The sequence below is a fragment of the Melopsittacus undulatus genome, chromosome 12 (assembly GCF_012275295.1).
Source record: "Melopsittacus undulatus isolate bMelUnd1 chromosome 12, bMelUnd1.mat.Z, whole genome shotgun sequence".
NCBI lineage: Eukaryota > Metazoa > Chordata > Aves > Psittaciformes > Psittaculidae > Melopsittacus > Melopsittacus undulatus.
Genome location: NC_047538.1, coordinates 3,640,998 through 3,662,189, shown reverse-complemented (window position 1 = coordinate 3,662,189; position 21,192 = coordinate 3,640,998). Strand labels below are relative to the sequence as shown.

Sequence of the window (21,192 nt, the reverse complement as noted above, 5' to 3'; positions counted from 1 at the left end):
CTGCTCGGGCGGTGCGCGCCGCCCCGCCGCGGGAACGCGCGCGGGATGGGGGGGGGGGGGGGGGGGGGAAAAGGACCCGGGACCCCCCCATCCCGCATGCGCACCCCCACGTGTGTGCACCCCAGGAGCCAAAGAACCCCTTCACCCGCATCTGCACCCCCACGTGTGCACCCCAGGGCTGCAGGACCACAGTGAGAGCACGCAGTGCATCCCTACAGGGCCACAGTGGGAGCACCCAGTGCATCCCTGCATCCCTGCAGGACCACAGTGAGAACACGGAGTGCATCCCTGCTTCCGAATTCCACACTTCTTCCTTTTTCCTTCTCCCTGGAGAAGCCGAAAGGACCAAAGAGCCACAACTCCTCTTCCTGAGTGACTCCTCCTGGCCAGGGGATGACTCTGCGGTGCAGTGTGCACTCAGGAGGGGTTATACTCAATCCCCCTAAAAAGCTAAATAAAATCAAAACTACCCTTCAGGAACAAGAGCACGGGGTGGGGAACCTGCAGGAGCTGCCAGTTTGAGAAGCAAGAGCCAAAATCTGCCCTGACACAGAACTTGCTGGATCAGATGTTAACAGCATCCTTCTGAAGAGCCTTTATCTGTGCGTGAGCAAAACCTGCTCTGCCCAATGCCAGTGGTGCCAGAAGCACATCTGTGCCCTCAGCAAGCACGATCCATCCCTGTGGACTTCGGACTGAGCAGTTGCCTTCAGACCGTGCTCACTGCAGCCCTGAGTCCTCATGGAAGTGCAAAGGGAGAAGAATGCTTTTAAAATGATTCTTCAAGATGAACTCCTGGGTGGAAATGAAGCTGTGCAGGAGATGAGTGATTTTTCACCTCTTCATCTGGGAAATGCTTTGTTTTCTGCAGCTGGAATCATCATCAGCCTCTGGTTCTTCTGCTGTGTTCATTCCTTACCTACATGGTGGCTGCTCTAAGCAAAGCAGAGGGCCCACAGTCACTGAAATGAAAGGCTTGAAAATCACATAGGAGCGAGACACAGCTCAGACCTCTGCAGTCAACCTCTGTCCTCCAGCTCCATTCTCACCCACGTTCCAGAGGATGGGATGCTGAACTCTGCAGAGGCATCTTCCAGTATTTCCAACACTGCCTCTTTGGGTTTAATTAGATCCAAAACCAGCTGAGATGGCAACACCGGGCAAGCTGCTTGGGAAGATGGTCCCCCCTCTCCAGCATCACCTCCCTGCACCACAGTGGGACCATTCAGCAGCTGCATCCCTGCTCCCTGCAGTGCAAAGAGCACCGAATGCAAGGATGAAGACTAGCACCAGCACCTCCACATCTGGCCTCTTGATACCTTCTTATACAAAGCTATGGCCATGGTGGGGTTGCTTTTCTGGGCCAAATCCAAGCAAAAGCCTTGCCAGCACCCAGAGGAACTGCAGGACATGGACAGGTTGTGGGGTTCAAAGGGCCAGGGTGTTTCTTTGAGATGTGAAACCCCACCACAGCCCAACTCATGAAATCAGAAGCTATGGAGGCCTCTGAACATCACCCCCATCCCTTTGCACATGGATTTTAATGATGGGAAACAGGTAAAACTGGGGCAGGGATCCCCTCTTCCCAGAGGAGCATAAATGAGCACATGTGAAGGTCTCTGATGCAGCTGTAATTAGCACCATGGCAAAGCCCATGCTGTAATTAACTTTCTCCCTTCCAAGTTCACATTTAATGACAGGCAGTAAAATAAGACCTGGGGTGATGAAACAAGCAGGGAAAGAACCATCAAATTAAGACACTTGTGACACGATAAGGAATTAATTATATCCTGGCCTAATAATAATAATAATCATACATTCCTTTTATTCTGCCCTTGTGCTCCAAATGAGGGAGGACACTGGGAAAAGGTGTCTGAAACGTCCCTCATTGACTCCAGGACCAAGCACACTGGAATGGGGCTGAGCAGAGGTGGGAGGACAAAACCACTCCTGGGCTGCGAGGGAGCTGCCTCAAACCTCCCATTCCTCTGCACTCCTTGCAGGGAATGGCTCTTCCCACAGGGAACTGGTGCTTCCAGCAGCCTCCAGCATCTCTCAGGGTGTACCAGGGGTGCAGAGAGGTCCTCCCTCCCCTTGGCAGCACCAAACCCAAAGCAGTAGGTTCACGCATTAAGATGGAGAGGTGTGAGTTACTGCAGGACTCCCATGGGGCACCCAAACCCTTCCCAGCAGCAGGCAAGGGCCAGGAGGAGCAGGATGCTCTGGGGACCTTGTGTGAGACAAATAAATCAATGCTAGAAAGGGAACAAGGAAGTTTAGAGGAGTTGAAGAGATTATCCTGAGGGCCATGCCATGGACAACAGAGGACACTGCTTTTCCACCACCACCCTGGAAGGCAGGAGAGCCCACCTACAAATGCAGGTGGATGTGATGCTTCTTGATGGAGCCCAACCACAAGTATACTTGGTGGACTGGTAACTCCCCTTCCATGAGCAGTCCCCAACCCTGACACATCTCCAGCAGAGGAGAAGGCTGAGGCCAATGTGCACAGGCAATGCCTTAAGCAGCACATAAGATTACCTTGTCATCTCAAGGAGGTGAACAAGTCATGGGAAGGAGCAATCAGAACTGATGTCACATGTTGGGATCGTACCTGGACATCTCTATCAGCACATTCCCACCTCAGCTCCTCACAAAGCAGCTTCACATGCCACGAAGTCTCCCTGTGCATTTTAACAAGGGGGAAAACCCAGCCCTGAACTCATCCTGCCACAGGCAGTCACAGTGAGGAGCACCAGAGCCGGACAGGCAGGACATAAATGCAGGGTATTACCACATTGGCCCCAAGCACTTCTGCTTTTTGCCCCAAGTCCTCTTGCAATTGACTCCACCTGATCTTCTCCACCTCTCGCTACAGCTTGGCATAATCAGAGAAATAAATTACTCAATTACTAGAAAATCCAGTAAGGCTGATTGCAGAATGAGGTTCTTTAAAGCACAGAGCAAGTACTGGCAGCATCAGCATCTTCATTCCTTGGTCTCTTTCCTTGCCCTGCTTTTGGCAGCACGCAGGTACCTCGTGTCCTCATGCTCCTGTATGGTCCCGGTGTCACTTGGTCAGACCCTGGAAGTTGGGCTCAGTGCAGGGGGGCAGCGCTGCCTGGCGGCTCAGCAGCTTCTCCAGGATGTTGATTTCAGCATCTCGTCTCTCCAAGTCCTCCAGCGGAGTCCAGGACATGTCATGCTGGAGCTTATAGGCACCAAGAAATTCATGGGGACTGGTCCCCCACTCCTGGAGGAGAAAGGAGAGATTCACATCACTGCTCAGCTTCCCTTGGGCTGGCCCTCTGTCCGTGCTGGGTAACCCTACCACCTCGGAAGCAGTCCCAGCTGTGTGATCACCCCATTTTCTAATCTCAGTATAGGTTCAGCTAGACCCGAGGACTAAGACCAGCTCAAGCTACCGTGCTGCTGGCACAGGAGGCCTGGGGATACAAGATCTCTCTGCTCTGCACAGAGCTTCTCTACATGCTTGGTGCTTTCTTCTGAAGCCTTCCCCCTGCATGTAAGTAAATGGGTGGCCTGGAAGGAGCACTCTACCAAGCTGCAGACAAACACTCTCTGGACTGAAGCACCTCAGGAGGCTGTACCAGGCAGCCACAGTGGTGAGGGAAGGCCCAGGGCACATTTGCAGCTCTTGACTTCTAGAGAAAGAACCAGTGGGACCAAAAAGGTAGAATTCAGGTTCATGCACCAAGGTCTTCGTGCCCACCATCCACCAAGAGAACTTCACAATGTGGCTCTGAGACCAGCACAGGAACCCAGACCAAAGACAAATCCCAGCTGAGCAGTGACCAACAAATGCCCCTCTTAGGTTGGTGCTTTTGTCTGAGGTCCAGAAGTGCTCAAGCACCAGAAACATCAGTTCTTCCCCTCCCTGCTTCCTCTGGGGCTGTAAGCACCCACCTTAGGAGACAGGATGGAGAAGTATCGCTGGCCACTCTCCCTTCTGTACATGTAGTAAATGTTTCCTGGCTTCTTCACGAGGTTACAGGCCACGTGGTGCAGGTCAGCATCTCTGTTAGCTTCGTCCAAGACCTAAAGAAGCCCAAATATAACATCTCCACACTTGAAATAAAACAACAAGCACCTATGGCCTCTCAGCCAGAGCCTGACACGCAGTGCATGACACGCTGCTCATGAGGCCTCATCCTCCCCAGTGCATGTCTGGCTTCATGCAGCAGATCTTGCCTTGCCCCAGGCAGGAGATGCTTCCCAAAGAGGTAAGGTTTTCTCCCAGTTTCCCCTGTCAGCTGGGCCCCAGAGCTCCTGCAGCCCTCCACAGAAATGGAGATACCTTCAAGCATCACAGCCCTCTTCACCACAGCCTCAGGTTCACCTCTGTGTTTGACCCCACCACATGCTGGGCTCGTTCCTTGTCTCCATACACAGCTGGGAGCTTCCCTGCTGCGGTCCTCAAGGGAAGGGACAGCAAACAAAGAGGGATTCATCTCTCCAGCCCCACCAGTGAACGATTGTATGACACAGTGGCCTCAGTGGCAGCGGGCCAGTCGCAGTGACTGGCAGATCCCTTCCCACTCAGGCTCTGAGATTTCTCTCCCAAGGGTCAAGTGTGAATTGAAGGGCACAGCCAAGCCCTGCTGGCCTTCCTGCCAGGGCCAGCTGCTCCAGTAAATGACCTGGGATGAACTAGAAAGCCAAACTCGTCCCTCCCAGGGGCTCAGAACCAGCCAGAGCCCCATTGTCACCCCACTGCACCAAGCCCCCCCCACAGGAGCACACGCTACAGGGACAAGTCTGTCCCCAGACTGACTCATCCCTGACACCTCAGCTGGAGGAGCCATCGCTTCTCCACCTTAACACACAGGATACTCACAGGACTTGGGGAAAGGACCAGGAACAACCCTCCCATCCCCAGCAGATCCCACACAATAAACCCGCCTGATTTTCTCACTGACTCTGTTCTATTTGGCTCCTGGCCACGATTCACATCCAGGCCAGAGCTCTTCCCAACAGCTGGCAGCTCAGACGCTCATCTCCCTCCCTGCGCAGGCAGGAGGCAGGAGCCTGCTGGCAGCTGCTCCCTCACCTTGCGCGCCTGCTCCTGCAAGCTCCGGATCTGCTCAGCAATGACCGTCAGTTTACTGCAGGCATTGGCCCGGACGAAGTCGTCTGCCTGGGAGGAAGAGCGAGGATCAGTCAGGACAAGAACCTCACTCGAGGCTTCATCAGGGCTGTGGGGGATGCAGGAGCTGCCCCATGTGCTGCTGTGGGGCTGTCAAGGCACCCCCGGGCAGTGGGGGGACACCCGGGAAGCAGGGCACTGAGAATGCCTGGACATGCTGGGAAGCAGCCAAAGGGAGCAATAGGACATATTGGGAGGCAATGGGATAGAACAAGAGGCAATGGGATGCACGTGGAGGAGGCAGTAGGGCTTACAGGGAATCGTTTAGGTGGACTGAGAAGCTCTGGGGTACATAGTGGGCTGGGAGCTGTTACCGGAAGGCATAAGGATGTACTAAGAGGCATTAGGGGGTAGCAGAACATACTGGGAGGCAATGGGATGGACTGGGAAGGGCAGCAAGATGTATTAGGAAGAACTGGGGTGGAGCAAGGGATATTGGGACAGACTGGGAGTCACTGAAGGGCGAACAGGGAGATGCTGGGATGGACTGGGAGAGGCGCAGGACACACTGGGGTGCGCTCAAGACAACGGGACACAATAGCAGTTGGGTGTACTGGGATGGACTGGGAGTCACCCGGGGGGGGGGAGGGGGCAGCAAAACACAGAGGTCCGGGTGGGGGGGATGTGGGGAGCACGGGAAGGCACAGGGGGTACGGTGGGAGGCAGCTGGACACCGGGAACCACTGCGGCCTCGGCCCCGGCCCTACGGCCTTGGTCCTGCCGCCGAGGCCCGGCCCTCACCTGCTGCAGCTGCCGGGCCAGGGCCACCAGGTCCCCGGGGTCCCCGATGCGGGCGGCGCGGCCGGTGCTGCCCTCCACGAGGGACAGGGACGGGACCGGGACAGGAACCGGAACCGAAACCAGCCCCACTCCATTGCCAGGCCCCACACCGCCCTCCGCCGCCATCACCGGCCCCTCAAACCCCGCCCCTTCCGGCCCCGAGAGGGGCGGAGCTTCCGCCGAGGGGCGGTGCTGATTGGTGGGCGGGCGGGGCGCGGCGGAGGGGGCGGGGCGCCGGTGCCCGGTTCGGGGCGGGGCGTCCGCGGGCGCGGCCCCGGGGCTCGGCTATGGCGCTGCTGGCACTGATGCTGGTGCTGCCGCTGGTGCGGGCGGCCACGCCGGGGGAGCCGGTACCGGGGCTGGTACCGGGGCCGGGGCCGGCCGAGGTCCCGTTGCCGGCGCAGCCCCCGGACGCTCTGTTCGCCGCCGGTGCCGAGGCGTACTCCCGCGGGGACTGGCCGGCCGTGGTGCTGCAGATGGAGCGGGCGCTGCGGGCCCGGGCTGCCGTGCGCGCACGGTTGGTCCGGTGCCGCCTGCTCTGCGCCAACGCCACGGCCGGGCTGGCGGAGGGGCCCGATCCGGAGCTCGAACCGGTGCTCCGCGACCTGCTCTTCTTCCGAGGGCTGCTGCGCCGGGCCGCATGCCTGCGGGGCTGCGGGCCCGCAGAGCCCTCCCGCTACCGGCTGGCCGAGGAGCTGGACCGAGAGTTCAGCAAGCGCAGCCCCTACAACTACCTCCAGGTCGCCTATTTCAAGGTACGGGAGCGATGGTGCTGGGGGGGGGGGGTCCTCCGGGGGCAGCGGGACCGACCGGGAAGCGAGAGGGGACGTCCCGGTGCGGGGGGATCTATTGCGCCTGCTGCGGGATGCACGGGATGCCCGGAGGGATCACGGGGCCGGAGCCATGCGTTGGGATGGGACGGACGGAACCGGGCTGGGGCGATCCCCGAGGGGTGTCCCGGGAGCCGGTGGGGGTCCCGGTGGGGCAGGGGGGATCGGACGGCGGTCACGGGCCCTGCCCGCCCCTGTCCCGCCCCCCCCATAGTGCCACGTAGGAGCTCGCCGGGGCCGCCCCCCCCATTACAGCCCTCGTTCCGCGCCCCCCCCCCCCCCCATACCTCGGTACCGGGGTCCCCTCCGGTCTCAAGCCTGGCCCCATGCCGTGCAGATGAACCGGCCGGCGCAGGCGGCAGCAGCAGCTCACACCTTCTTCATGGCCAACCCCGCGCACCAGGAGATGAGGCAGAACCTGGAGTACTACCAGGCCATGGCGGGTGTGCGAGATGATGACTTCACCGACCTGGAGGCCAAACCCCACCTGGTGAGACCCCAGAAACACCCATCCCACTGCTGGGCTTGTGCAGGTTGCACCGTGCCCCCTCAAGCTCATGATGCTGTGAGGTCAGCCCCACGGAGACAAGGCACAGGGATAGAGAGGGGTGTTGAGCCTCCCCTCATCCTTTCTTACCCCTCTTCAGAGTGAGTTTCGTCTCGGGGTCCGGTTCTACACAGAGGAACAACCTGGCGCTGCCATCCTGCACCTGGAGAAGGCGCTGGAGGAGTATTTTGTGGCGGACACCGAGTGCCGTGCGTTCTGCGAGGGACCCTACTACTACGAGGGCTACAACTACCTGGAGTACAATGCAGACCTGTTCCAGGCCATCACAGGTACGAGCTGTATGAGTTGCATCCTGCCTCGAGAGCTGGGGACAGTGCTGGGGGGTGGTTGTCCCCAAACAGGACCCTGGTGGGTCCAGAGAGAGGGCAAACCCCACCCTAGGTTTCCCTAGGAGGTGTATGGCCAGTAAGTGGTTGGAGGCGTCTGCCCACACTCAGCACTGGGGGTGATGCCCAGGAATCCCCCAAAGTCCAGAGGGATGTGGAAAAACAGGAGAGGAGAGGTCACCAGGATCCAGGGGTGGGAGACTGAGGGATGGCAAAGGTGCAAGCAGGAGGTGGGAGTGGAGACCCCTCGAGGTCCTGCCCACCAGCCCCTTCCTTGGCTGACCACGAGTGATGACACGGGGTTTTTGTCCCCCAGATCACTACATGCAGGTGCTGAGCTGCAAGCAGGGCTGTGTGACAGAGCTGGCATCGCAGCCTGGCCGGGAGAAGCCTTTGGAGGATTTCCTGCCCTCACACTTCAACTACCTGCAGTTTGCCTACTACAACAGTAAGTAGCTCCTTGCCCCATCTTCCCTTGGCCCTTGGTGCTGGACACTGTGCTCTGCATGGGCTGTGCTTCATAGGTAGAAATCATAGGTTTCGTGAATCCATTGATTCGTGGAATGGGGTGGGTTGGGAGGGACCTTCAAGGGTTATCTAATCCAGCCCAAGGTGCAGGGACCCCTTCCACTGGAGCAGCTGCTCCAAGCCCCTGTGTCCAACCTGGCCTTGAGCACTGCCAGGGATGGGGCAGCCACAGCTTCTCTGGGCACCCTGTGCCAGCGCCTCAGCACCCTCACAGGGAACAGCTTCTGCCTAAGAGCTCAGCTCAGTCTCCCCTTGGGCAGGTTCAAGCCATTCCCCTTGGCCTGTCCCTACAGGCCCTTGTCCCAAGCCCCTCTCCAGCTTTCCTGCAGCCCCTTTAGGCACTGGAGCTGCTCTCAGGTCTCCCCTTCAGGAGCCTTCTCTTGTCCAGGCTGCCCCAGCCCAGCTCTCTCAGCCTGGCTCCAGAGCAGAGCTGCTCCAGCCCTCGCAGCATCTCCATGGCCTCCTCTGGCCTCACTCCAACAGCTCCAGGTCCCTCTTGTGCTGCTGCCCCAGAGCTGGAGCAGGGCTGCAGGGGGGGTCTCCCCAGAACCCAGCAGAGGGGCAGGATCCCCTCCCTGAGCTGCTGCTCACTCTTCTTTGAATGCAGCCCAGGATACTCTTGCCTTTCTGGGCTGTGAGTGCTCGTTGCTGGGTCAGGCCAATTCTTTGTCCATCAGTATCTCCCAACCCTTCTCAGGGCTGCTCTGGACCCATCCATTCCCCAGTCTTTACTGGTACTGGTGGAGGACTTTCAACTTAACCTGTTGAACTTCACGAGGTTCTCCTCTTCCTCCTGCAGCCTGCAGTGCTCTGCAGGAGATCTGGATCTGGCTGTAACCCTCCACATTGCTTGAGATGCCCAATTCCCCAGCAGCTTTGCTTTCCAAGTGAAACAACAGCCTGCAGAAGCTTGGTTTTTCCTCCTGCCATCTCTCCACCTCTTGCTCCAAACCACAGAGGCACCTCCCCCTCCAGAACAGTTGGTTATAACCCAAATACACCCAATTTAACTAGTACTTTGTTATTACCTCCTTCGAAAAATCTAAACTGTTTCTGTGCAAATTTCCCCAAAAGGAGTGGAAAACCCACATGAAATCCAAGAAGACTGACAAGCCGGAATCCTGTGCATCCAATGGGTGCTTAAGTGGCTGGAAATTGCAGGTTAGCCTGGGAATGGTTGGGTTTTGCTGCCTGGAAATAGGCTCTGAGATGTTCTCCAAGCAAGAAACCCACCCAGGCTGTGGCCCTGGTTTCTGGTGAGGTGATTTTGGAGGCAGGAGAGCTCCTTTGGGGTTGTAATGTTGCCTCTGGGGCAGCAGCTCTTTGCTCCAGGGGACCTGCCCTGCTTGGGAGACCCTTTGAACACCAACAAGGACTTTCTTACTTCTGCTCCATATGGATGTTTGCTCTGCTTCTGATGCTCTTGATGTGCCAGGCTGGATGGGGCTTGGAGCAGCTGCTCCAGTGGAAGGGGTCCTTGCCCGTGGCAGGGGTTGGAGCTGGATGAGCTTTAAGGTCCCTTCCAACCCAAACCAGGCTGGGATTCTATAACTGACATCCCTGTTTCTCTTTGCAGATGGGAATTATGAAAAAGCCATCGAATGTGCCAAAACCTATTTGCTGTTCTTCCCTAATGACGAGGTGATGAACCAGAATTTGGCCTATTACACTGCAGTGCTAGGGGAGAACCTGGCAGGCCCCATCCAGCCCCGAGAGGTGAGTGCCCAGCTGGGATGAGCCATTGCAGGGATGTCTTCTCCCCTTATTGGGGACCTTTGCAGAGGTTTTGGGGCCTGCTCTGGTTCACCTGGCAAGGTGAAGAGGAACAGGACCACAAGACCCAACAAGCTGGAATGGAAGCTAAGATGAAGAGCATCACTGATGAAATACCTTTGGCCAAGTGAAGGCTTGGTGGCTTGCACTATGGACCAGCTCCTGTGGGAGAGACTTTCCAGGAGGATCAGAGCCCACCTTTTCTACACACTTCCACAACTGAAGTGAAATGGCTTAAAGAGGGGAGGATTTGGCTTCAAAATAGCTGGATCCAGGTGCTCAGGTGCTGCCTTGGAGGTGGTAGGCAGGGGTGGATGGAGGTCTCTGCCCCACATCAGCTGAAGCAGGAGAGGGAATCTGCTTCTGAAGAGCTTCTTGCAGGAGGGGCACACGTGCCTCTGTCTCCCCCATCCTCTCCCCAGGGCTCATCCACATGGGACAGGGAAGCTCATGCAGGATGGGGAAAGCCACTTGCATCCCATCTGCCAGAGGGAGCAGGAAGCCAGGGTCTGGAGCAAGGGCTGCAGGAATGATGTAAACCCTGCACCTTCCTGCACTGGGTTAGGGTCTTTGCAGAGCCCCCGTGCCCTCACCTGCACCTCTGCCCATCCCACAGGAGGTCCAGGCGTACCGCCAGCGGAGCCTCATGGAGAAGGAGCTGCTCTTCTTCAGTTATGATGTCTTCGGCATCCCCTTCGTGGACCCGGTGAGTGGAGCTGGACCAGTCAGGATGCAGTGGCAGATGGAAAGGGGATGAAGGGTCTGCGTCCCAGCCACATCCTCACCAGCTCCTCATGACGATGATGTTGTTCTGGCTGTAGGACACATGGACACCAGAAGAGGTGATCCCAAAAAGGCTGCGAGAGAAACAGAAGTGAGTGCTCTGCCAAGCTGATGGCCAAGCCTACCCAATGTGGGCACCAACGGCACATTCCTCTCTTTCCCTATGGGATTTGAGCCACAGGCCATGGAGCCATGAGGTTTTGGTGTTGGGCTGGAAGAGGCTGCTGGAGGGCAGAGCTCTGCTCCCCATCAGCCCTTGGGATGATGGGCATGGGTAGGTCATCCCAAGAAGCTTGGGCTGAGGGATGTACTGAGACTCAGGCTTTGTCACCTGGAGACAACCTGTCCTGTCCTCATCCTGGTGGCCCCACAATGTGGGGACAATGGGATATAGGGGAGCTGATGGTTGCTGTGTGCCCAGGGCGGAGCGGGAGACAGCAGCGCGCATCTCAGAGGAGATCGGCAACCTCATGAAGGAGATCGAGACACTGGTGGAGGAGAAGGCCAAGGAATCTGCTGACATGAGCAAATTCATCCGGGAAGGTGTGGAGGGAGGTGGGATGGGGCCCTCCATGGGAGCTCCTGTCCCTCCACACGGACCCAGAGCTGTACCAGGGTTGGTGGCACCCATCCCTGTGTCCGTTCCTGTTCCCAGGTGGCCCCTTGGTGTATGAAGGAGCCAGTGTCACCATGAACTCCAAGGCTCTGAACGGTTCCCAGCGTGTGGTGGTGGATGGAGCCCTCTCTGCCGAGGAATGCCAGGAGCTGCAGAGGCTCAGCAATGTGAGCACAGGGACAGGATGGGGCAGGAGATGCTGCAGGTCCCGTCCTGCAGCCAGCCTGCTGACACCAATGGGGTTTTGCAGGCAGCAGCCTCGGCAGGGGATGGCTATCGTGGCAAGACATCTCCTCACACCCCCAGTGAGACCTTCCATGGCGTGACTGTCCTCAAGGCCCTCAAGGTTCGGGTGGCTGCAGGGAGGGAGGAGGAACGGGAGGAGAGGAGGGAGAAGGGGTTCAGAGCGTTGTGCCCATGTCCCCTGTGTCCCTGCAGCTGGGCCAGGAGGGCAAAGTGCCCCTGCAAAGCGCCTACCTCTACTACAACGTGACGGAGAAGGTGCGGCACATGATGGAGTCCTACTTCCGCCTGGAAGTCCCGCTCCACTTCTCCTATTCCCACCTTGTGTGCCGCACGGCCATCGATGGTGAGCACATCTCCTCTGGTCCGGGTCCTGTCCGCAGCTGGGGTGGGCTTGGAGCTTTCCTTGGAGACCTCCCTGCTGCTCCTTGTCCCAAAAGGGTTTGGGAAGCTTGTCCCTAAGCCTGGGTTGGGAAGATGAGGAGCTCTGGTGGTTGCCTCTGATGGGGCAGGTGGTTTCATGGCGTTCAGCATTTGGGATCGGGTGCTGGGAGAGGACCATGGAGATGTCATGGGACAAGTCAACGGAGGCTTGTGCCACCCAAACAGCATCTCATGGTGCACTCTTCAGCAAGGGGAAGGGCTTTGGGCTGCAGGTGGCTTCCTTATCCCCTTTGTGCTTGGGGACAGACCCCGGTCCTGTAGGGATGAAGGGTTCTGATGTTCCAGCTCTTGTTCCACCCTAGAGAAGCAAGAAGGCCGGAGTGACAACAGTCACGAGGTGCACGTGGACAACTGCATCCTCAATGCGGAGGCTCTGGTGTGTGTGAAGGAGCCTCCAGCCTACACCTTCCGCGACTACAGGTACTGGTGGTGCCTACCACTGGAGGGCACCATGGCTTGATGGGCTGGGAGGAGCAGGATGGGAGGACAGCCCAGCGAGTACCCTCCTGGTTCTTGCTGTGGTGCTGGGGGCAGCTCCATCCTCACCCGCTTGCTGGAGCAGCAGTGATGGTTGTCACCTCCTGCTTCCTCCAGCGCCATCCTCTACCTCAACGAGGACTTCGAAGGAGGAGCTTTCTACTTCACCAAGCTGGATGCCAAGACTCAGACCGTGAGTAGCTCAGCACCAAAACCCAGCTCCTTCCTGCTGGCCTCGTCCCCATCCACCCCCATCCTGCAAGGGATGAACTTGGGTCATGGGGACCAAATCCCCCCCCCATTTGGGATGCATCCCAACGGCGGCAGGCGGAGGTGCAGCCGCGCTGTGGTCGTGCCGTGGGTTTCTCCTCCGGCTCGGAGAACCCCCATGGGGTGAAAGCCGTGACCAAGGGCCAGCGCTGTGCCATCGCGCTCTGGTTCACCCTGGACCCCCGGCACAGCGAGCGGGTAAGCTCCCTCCCCACAGCAGGTGGGTCTGGGGATGGGGGGCAATGGCCATGCTTACCCCTGTGGGGCTGCCCCATAGGAGCGCGTGCAGGCGGATGACCTCGTGAAGATGCTTTTCAGCGCAGAAGAGGGGGATTTGCTGCCGGAGATGGAGAAGGAATCACCGGCTGCTGGTGTGGGGGCGAAGGATGAGCTGTGATGTCCCATTGGGACCAGTGCCACCGGTATCAGGCTGCTCAGCTGTGGGGCTGCCAGCCCAGACCTTCCTCTGCCCCCCATTGCTGTGGGATGGAGAACTGGGGGCTGCCCAGCACCATCCCTGGGCATCCAGCATCCCTGTGCAGAGCTGAGCCGGGGGCAGCACGGACACTCTGGGGGTGACTTGGGGATGAGGGAGGGATGCTCTTTATGGGATGGGGACCTGGTGCTACAGGAGCAGATCCGTGCCTTTCCCCTTGGCTCAGCCTGTACCTATTTAAGTGCCTTCTACAGAAAATGGGTGAATAAAGGTGGTTTTTCTAAGCTGGTGCTTGCTGCTGTCTCGTGTTGAGCTGCATCCATCCCTCCCTGCAAACACCCAAGGGTTTTGCAGCCCTGCAGCCCCAGGAAGGTGTTTGGGGGGTGACAAAGGGGGCTTCTGGGGAGCTGAGCATGTCCTATGGGCACCAAGGAATATTTGGCACCCCTGGACCCCACTCCTGCTGCGTGGGAAGGGACCCACGGCTGCAGGGAGGAGGGAGCCGTCCTTGAACAAGAAGGACATTGAGCACCAGGGCATCCCGGAACAGGGCCTGGAATTGTTCTGCCCTGACCATTACCATAACCATGCCGGGAATGTGAGTAAATGCATCCCACCCCACGCACCGCAGCCCGCACCCCATAACACATGGAGAAGGGAGCAGGGCAGGTCCCGGTGGGTGTCAGGGTGGGAGATGGGGGGGGGGTGTCTGAGGGTTTCTCCAGGATGGATCCATGGTCCCGGTGGTCATTCCCCATCATCCCAGTGCCCGACCCCGGCCATGTGGGCGCGTGAGCTGACTGCTGATGAGGCCACTGTGGTTAACGATTGCCAGGTCCTGGGGCTGCCACCGGCTTGGTGACACCGGGGGGGGGACCCTTGTGTGTGTGTCCCCCACCCCAACATGCCCCATGTCCCCCCTCATCAATGGTCATTGTTGTTGGTCCCGCATCCCCCTGCAGAGAGGCAAGGGTCAGGCCTGGCAATGAGGGGGGGATGTGACCCCATTCCCTGCTCCCAGGCCAAATTCCTCGAGCCACCCCCAAGGATGGAAATGGGATCTGGACCCAAATCCCCCCCCCCCCCATGTCCTCAAATGTCCCCCAGGACCCAAATCCCCCCTCCCAGAACCCAAATTTCCCCCCACCAAGCCCCCAACCCCCATCCCTGGGACCCAAATCTCCCATCCCCAGGCCCCTGCTCTTCCCCCCTGGTACCCACATCCCCCCCAGGACCCAAACTCCCTTCCCCCAGCAAGCCTGCAATCACCCCTCCCCAAGCCCCAAATGTCCACGCCATTTCACCCCCTCCATAGGACCCAGCACCCCCCATCCACCCTAATTCACCCCCTATAGGACCCAGCACCCCCCAGCACTGCCCCTGTCCACGTCAGTTCACCCCCCATCCCACCCCAATTCACCCTCTATAGGACCCAGCACCCCCCCTTCCACCCCCATTCACCCCCCCCCCAACCCCCTCCTCCCTTTACCCCCCCCCGCCCCGTCCATGTCGTCGGGGCGCGGCCGGTGCCAGGGGCGTGCCCTGTGCTCCGGTGCCGGAGCGCTTGGGGTCGGGCTGGACGCGACGGCGATGGGCGGCAGCGGGGCTCGGGAGCTGGCCGGGTACCTGCTGGCGCTGGCCGGGTGGGTGTCGGCGCTGGCGGCCGCGGTGCTGCCGCAGTGGAGGCAGAGCTCGTACGCGGGGGACGCCATCATCACGGCCGTGGGGCTGCACGAGGGGCTCTGGATGAGCTGCGCCGCGCAGAGCACCGGCCAGGTCCAGTGCCGCCTGCACGATTCCCTGCTCTCCCTCGACGGTGCGTACGGGGCGGCGAGGACGGGGATGAGCGTGTCCTTGAGCCGCTGCACGGGTTTGGTACCCCCCCTCCTACCCTATATAGGTTGGACCCCTCCTCCCTCTATGAGTTTGAGCATCCCCCCTATGGGTTTGGGCCTCTGGACGGGTTTGGTACCCCCCTCCCCCCCATATAGGTTGGACCCCCTTCCCTCTATGAGTTTGAGCATCCCCACTATGAGTTTGAGCCCCTGCATGGGTTTGGTACCTCCCCCCTACCCTATATAGGTTGGACCCCCTTCCCTCTGTGGGTTTGAGCATTCCCACTATGGGTTTCAGCCCCTGGATAGGTTTGGTACCTCCCCCTACCCTATATAGGTTGGACCCCCCCTTTCTCTGTGAGTTTGAGCATCCCCCCTATGGGTTTGGGCCTCTGGACGGGTTTGATACCCCCCTGCCCCACCATATAGGTCCTCTTTGGGTTGGACCCCCCTCCCTCTATGAGTTTGAGCATCCCCACGATGGGTTTGAGCCCCTGGATGGGTTTATCACCCTGCCTCCAGTGTGGGTTTGAGCTCCTCTATGAGGCTGACACACTCCCCACCCCGTATAGGTGTAAATCCCTCTTTGGATTTGAACCCCCCTCTGTGAGTTTAATTCCCCCCCCCACCCCATATTAGTTTGAGCCCCTGTATGAGTTTAACTTCTTCCCCCACATGGCTCTGGGCCCCTATAGGAATGTGAGCCCCCATTCATGGGTTTGAGCCCCTCTGTGGGTTTAACATCCCCATATATAAGCCTGAACCCTGCCTTGGGTTTCACCATCCCTCTGTGAGTTTGACCACCCCCCTTCCATGAGTTTGAGCCCTTATATGGGTTTAACACCCCCCACATATATAGGTCTGAACCCCTGTTTGGGTTTGACCACCCCAAATGGGTCTGAGCCCCTCTATGGGTTTAACATCCCCTCCTTCCATGGGTCTGAACCCCTCTATGGGTTTAACATTCCCCCCTTCCATGGGTCTGAACCCCTCTATGGGTTTAATATCCCCCCTTCCATGGGTCTGAACCCCTCTATGGGTCCATACCCTCTCCACTTCTGAGTCCTCTCCCTGAGGCCCCATAGGCCCCCCAAGTGTTCTGAACCTTTCTTACACAACCCTTCCCATGGGTCTGAGCCCCCCTAAATGCACCTCAACCCCCTCAAAAGCCTCTGACCCCCCTTTACTCCTCTCACCTGAGCCACAACGTGGGTCCAGGCTCTCTGCCTCCACCCCATGGGTCTGAGCCCTCTTGTCCCCATAGCTCTGCGTGCCCCAGACTCCCTCAGCCCCTGTGGGTTGGAGCTCCAGGGTGCTAAGCATCCCAATTGGGGACCAGCAGTGCCCCATGGGGTGTGCTGCGCATCCCCCTGCAGCACAGGGGCTGTGGCTCTGGTGAGGATGAGGAAGGTCGGGAATGGGAGCAGTGAGGATGGGGTTGGGACGAGGTGACCTTGCTTTGGACACCGGCTGTGGCCGAAAGCACCCGGTGAGGGTTTCCCCTCCATGTGGTGCAGTTCACATCCAGACCTCCCGCGCCCTCATGGTGATTTCTCTCCTCCTGGGCTTCTTCGGCATCATCGTGAGCGTGGTGGGCATGAAATGCACCAAGGTCGGTGAGGAGGACCCCGTAACCAAGAGCCGCATTGCTGTTGCTGGAGGTGTCCTCTTCATCCTCTCGGGTAAGGCAGCTCCAGGCCTGGCCCCTCTCTCATGCTGAGCACCCCAAGTGCTGTTTGATGGGGGGAGAGGTTTGGGGATGGGATGGGTGATGCTGATGGCCGGGGTTGAAGTTATCCCTGCAGGATTAAGAGGCCTTTAAAGGTCCCTTCTGACCCAAACCATTCCATGATCCCATACCCAGGTCTGTGCACGTTGGCTGCCGTGTCCTTGTATGCAACACGGGTGACTTATGAGTTCTTCAGAGAGAGCAGCGTCCCCATCAACGCCAGGTGAGAGCTCTTTGTCCAGATCCCATCTTATCCCTGCGCTTCCTGTAGGATCTTCCTGTGCCATCTGGTTACAGAGTGGGACCTATGGCACCCCACAGCTGCCGTGCTGCAGGAGGTGTCCCCAGTACTTTGGTTGGTACCACCACTGACTTAGTGCTGGGGCAGAACAAGAGGAGTTTCAGCCCAAGGGGGGATTAAAGCATGGGGAAACCCACATCTGGATCCATCCAATGTGAAAGGATGGGGATGACAGAGAAGACCCAACATCCACCTGGACATCATCCATACCCTGTGAGGGCTTGGAGCATCCTTGTGCCCATCCCCTGCATCTCTGCCACGCTCCCCCCTCTCTCTTGCTGCAGGTATGAGTTCGGCTCAGCTCTGTTCATCGGCTGGGGAGCCACCGGCCTCATGATGCTGGGGGGGTCCCTCCTGTGCTGCTCCTGCCCCCCCAAGGAGCGGCGAGGACAGCGCAGCTATCGGCATTCCCAGCCTTCCACAGCCCGGGAGTACGTCTGATCCCTCACCCTGCTCCCGGCGCTCCTGCCCCGAGGCCCCTGGATGCTCCAGGAGACCTTTCCTACTCCTCATCCTCCAGGTTTCAGCACATTCTATAGGATCCCAGCCTGCTTTGGGTAGGAAGGGACCTTAAAGCTCATCCAGCTCCAACCCCTGCCACGGGCAGGGACCCCTTCCACTGGAGCAGCTGCTCCAAGCCCCTGTGTCCAACCTGGCCTTGAACACTGCCAGGGATGGGGCAGCCACTTCTCTTCAACCATTTGCAGCTCCATCCTCTAAACCAGGGAATTTCAGGGCACAGGCTCCCTCCAAGGGCTGTCACCCCCAGCAACCTGGGGTGCCCTGGCTATGGGTGTCTGCACCATGTCCATCCGGACCGTGTCTATCTGTCCCATGGGTGCAGCAGTGATGCCAGTGCTGCAGGGGTGATGTCACAACACCCCCCACCCCCAATCCCATATTCAGGAGCAGAGAGCTTGGTTTTCCTGGGATGAAGCTGCTGTCCATGTCCACCGGATCAGCTCAGTCTGGGGCTTGAGCATCCCATGCCCCAGCACAGGGATGCTTTCGGGGTGCAAAGCGTTGCCCTCCCTCATTGCTACCCAAAACCAGCATTTCTTGCCGTTGTTATTAACACTTGACTGGAGCCCGGTTGCTGGTGCTGGGCCAGCTAAAACCTGTCCTGCCCTTACTGCTCACCAGGCACAAGTATGTGGCCTTGTCAAGCAGAATAAACAGTGTTGGGCAAATTAAAGCAGGCAAAAAGGGGTTTTTGAGCACAAAGCAGTGATTTATTCCTCATTCTGGTGCCCAGCGCGGCCGTTTCGGGTGGCAGATGCACAGAGCCTGGATTTTGATGCCTCCCTGCTGTGTCCAAATCCCTCTTCCCCCAATAGGATCCCATGGAGCAGGCGGTGAAGTCTCCAAATGCCAACGTGCCAATTGCTTCCTTGTACCTCATCTGACTGCACTAACTGCTCCGCAAGTGCCGCTGCTCCCATTGCACCCATCAATCCCCCCGCATCCCCCCGCGCTTCCATCCCTCCGTGTATTCCGTGTGCTGTGCCAGCTAACCTGCAGGGAAAACAGTGGAAGGGATCCAAAGAGCCTGATTATCTGGGTTTTTTAATGATGACTTTATTTTTTAACCCCAATTAGCTGATTCAGTGGATTTTATTTGACTCTTTGTGGTTTGCTTTATTTTAGTCCAAGTTTTTGTTTGGTTTGCTCTGTTTTAGTCTGTTTTGGAGGGTGGTTTTTGTTCTATTTGATTCCATTTTATTTTATTCCATTTTACTGTAGTTTATTGTATCTCCCTCTATTTTATGCCCATGCTTGGGGTCCTGGTCCACGCTGGAGGGAAGTGATGCTATTTTCACCCATGGGGGGGGAAGGTTTGATTTCTCTCTCTCACATGGGACTAACCACCCTCTTTCTCTTTTAAATCGCAGACCCCCTGTAAAAATGCCTTCTTCACCCATCAGGGGAGAGCAGTGCTTATAGTCTGTCTTCACCCATCAGGTGCTTGGTTGCCTGAACCCAACTTATGGGGTTCCCCTCCTAAATACACCCCTTTAAACCACTGCAGTGAGGATTGAAAATGAACCCTCGTGCTTTGAACACCCCCCCCCCAAATCTATCCAAAAGGAGGTTTTACACCAAGAGCACAGCGTGGCATAGAAGAATGGGTTTATTCTGTGAATCCAAAATCCCGTTAACTTTCCTATGGGATGCGTGGCCGTGGGAATGGGACCGGTTGGGGTTTTTAAATGCATTTTTTTTTGTTGTTTGTTTGTACTAAAACTGGTGACTCTGGTATTAAAATATTTCCAATCATGGGCATTGGTCCCAAATTGTCTCTTCCTTCTTTCCCCTTCCAAATCTGGGCTGGTCTCTCACAAGTGACCCCTTTGTTGGGTGGCAGCAGCTTCTGCAGCATGGCCCATGCAGGGCCATGAACATTGGTTTCCCTCCTGGGCAGGTGCTGGTTAAATACTTGGGGTCTTTTCCCATGTGTTGCTCTCAAAAAGAGGGAATTTGGCCTTTAAAAGGGCTTAATTTAAGGCTAAGCCCATGGGAATCCCAATACCTTGCGCTTGGTCCCTCTGCGGGGCTCTTCCCAAGGCTGAAAGCCACCAGCATCCTCCTCTTATGGACCCTCAGAGCTGGGCTCTCCCTTCTTGTCGCCTGTTTTCCATGGATTCAGAGCTGGCTTGCTCATTTGAGCTTATTTGTGCTTTCCCCATGGAGAAGCACGATCCAGCTCTGTGATGCTGTGCCTGGTTTTCCTCAAGGAGCAACACTTCCCAATCAGGTTCCTGCACAGCTGCTGCCTTGTGTCAGCATCCCCATCCTGCCCACAGCACATGGTCCACAGATACAGCCCATCCCACCTCAAAAAGGCAGGAATTTGGGGTGCTTGGTGCCTCCCGTGACATCCCCATGGGTCACCCGAGGGCTCCTTGGGGATGGATGCTCGGATCTCAAGCACCAAAGAGCAGGGAGGGAGGGGGGAATAGCTGAGCTGTGATAATGGACTCGGGGGTATAAAGGCCCCCACTGTCCTCTGGACAATCCCTTGTGTGTTTGCAAGGGCAACTCGGGATGAACGATGGGAACAGGCCCCTGGGATCACTGTGGAACGTGGGCTTGGCTCCCTCCGCATCAGGCAACAATGGAGTTTTCCACCCCCCCAATACGCTCCTATGTAATAGAACCAGTGCAATGGGTAACGTGTAGGGGTCTGCTCATCCCTCTTGCTTGCATCCTAACACCTGCAAAATAACACTAATGGGGGAAATTCCCACTAAATGAGGGAAAATACCCCATCCCAAAGACAAAATCACAGCAAATGTCACCATAACACTGAAATTCCATGTAAATAATAGCGTAGGGAAAACCCCAAATCCCCTTTTTTTCTTAACAAGTGATTAGATGCATTAAAACCATGCACAAACCCATCTCAGTGCCTGTTGTATTGAGCACGATGACGTCTCTGTGATGCACAGCCCTGCATCTTATCTGCATGCACAGGGACTTATCTCACACCTCGGAGCCACAACTGGATTAATTCAATGGTGACTTGATTAAGTTTTATCTCTTTTTGTTCACTTTTATTCCCTGCCCTGCCCCAATGGCATCTGCAGGGTCCTCTCCACCTCCATGAGATGATCCCATCAAAGAAAACATCTTTATTCCTTCATTTCTGGGGCTAAACCACAAAGATTTGGGTTTCCCTGGAACACAGGGGGTTTAAAAACCTGTGGGACACAAGCTCTGATTTTCACCTTCATTAACCAGGGAAATGATCCTCGTTATTCAGCTCCTGATGGATCTGCCCCTCTCCCTGCATCTTTTCAACCATCCCCAAAAGGTTTCATCCCTGAATGGAGAGCTCAGGTCAGTTTGAGGTGTAATAAACAGTCTGTTGAGATGGGCAGACAGGGAGAAGAAACCTATTCCATAGGCATCACTGGGACACGCAGCTGCTGGTTCCTGTTGCTTTCATGTCTTGGATGTCCAAGTACTGCAAGTTCTTAAGATGTAAATGGGAGCAAATGAAGGAGCACAAACCCTCCCGGATGCTTTCAGCACTAATTCATCGCTCTGTGCTGAAGTGTTGGACCTGCCGTGTGCCAAAATCCC

The 21,192-nt window shown here is 57.3% G+C and overlaps 3 protein-coding genes across 3 annotated transcripts; 2 read left to right on the top strand and 1 right to left on the bottom strand.

Annotated features, from left to right (window-relative positions):
* Nucleotides 1-1,610: 1,610 nt before the first annotated feature.
* C12H1orf50 (chromosome 12 C1orf50 homolog) lies at nt 1,611-6,087 on the bottom strand. The gene is made up of 4 exons (XM_005143729.4): nt 5,909-6,087; nt 5,072-5,158; nt 3,928-4,059; nt 1,611-3,253 (listed from the first exon to the last, which is right to left on the bottom strand). Exons 1-4 carry the CDS (start codon nt 6,071-6,073, stop codon nt 3,071-3,073), a joined length of 567 nt encoding a protein of 188 aa, XP_005143786.2. The 5' UTR covers nt 6,074-6,087; the 3' UTR covers nt 1,611-3,070.
* Nucleotides 6,088-6,210: 123 nt separating this feature from the next.
* Nucleotides 6,211-13,525, top strand: P3H1 (prolyl 3-hydroxylase 1). The gene is made up of 15 exons (XM_034068544.1): nt 6,211-6,702; nt 7,115-7,267; nt 7,425-7,614; nt 7,988-8,119; nt 9,776-9,915; nt 10,589-10,678; nt 10,794-10,846; nt 11,177-11,298; nt 11,411-11,538; nt 11,622-11,717; nt 11,810-11,960; nt 12,361-12,478; nt 12,653-12,728; nt 12,863-13,003; nt 13,083-13,525. Exons 1-15 carry the CDS (start codon nt 6,235-6,237, stop codon nt 13,200-13,202), a joined length of 2,178 nt encoding a protein of 725 aa, XP_033924435.1. The 5' UTR covers nt 6,211-6,234; the 3' UTR covers nt 13,203-13,525.
* Nucleotides 13,526-14,831: 1,306 nt separating this feature from the next.
* Nucleotides 14,832-19,050, top strand: CLDN19 (claudin 19). The gene is made up of 5 exons (XM_034068508.1): nt 14,832-15,057; nt 16,594-16,758; nt 16,941-17,028; nt 17,391-17,537; nt 18,999-19,050. The coding sequence occupies exons 1-5, from the start codon at nt 14,832-14,834 to the stop codon at nt 19,048-19,050; spliced, it is 678 nt and encodes a 225-aa protein (XP_033924399.1).
* Nucleotides 19,051-21,192: the final 2,142 nt, after the last annotated feature.

Bases quoted from the DNA above. Each gene is read 5' to 3' on its own strand.
- C12H1orf50 (XM_005143729.4), bottom strand. From the start codon at position 6,073: ATGGCGGCGGAGGGCGGTGTGGGGCCTGGCAATGGAGTGGGGCTGGTT. The intron at 5,159-5,908 runs GTGAGGGCCGGG...TCTTCCTCCCAG, and splicing joins TGGCCCGGCAGCTGCAGCAG to GCAGACGACTTCGTCCGGGC. The intron at 4,060-5,071 runs GTGAGGGAGCAG...GGGCTTCTTTAG, and splicing joins TGCAGGAGCAGGCGCGCAAG to GTCTTGGACGAAGCTAACAG.
- P3H1 (XM_034068544.1), top strand. From the start codon at position 6,235: ATGGCGCTGCTGGCACTGATGCTGGTGCTGCCGCTGGTGCGGGCGGCC. The intron at 9,916-10,588 runs GTGAGTGCCCAG...CCCATCCCACAG, and splicing joins GCCCCATCCAGCCCCGAGAG to GAGGTCCAGGCGTACCGCCA. The intron at 12,479-12,652 runs GTACTGGTGGTG...TGCTTCCTCCAG, and splicing joins TACACCTTCCGCGACTACAG to CGCCATCCTCTACCTCAACG.
- CLDN19 (XM_034068508.1), top strand. From the start codon at position 14,832: ATGGGCGGCAGCGGGGCTCGGGAGCTGGCCGGGTACCTGCTGGCGCTG. The intron at 17,029-17,390 runs GTGAGAGCTCTT...CTCTTGCTGCAG, and splicing joins AGCGTCCCCATCAACGCCAG to GTATGAGTTCGGCTCAGCTC. The intron at 17,538-18,998 runs GTACGTCTGATC...TTTAAATCGCAG, and splicing joins CAGCCTTCCACAGCCCGGGA to ACCCCCTGTAAAAATGCCTT.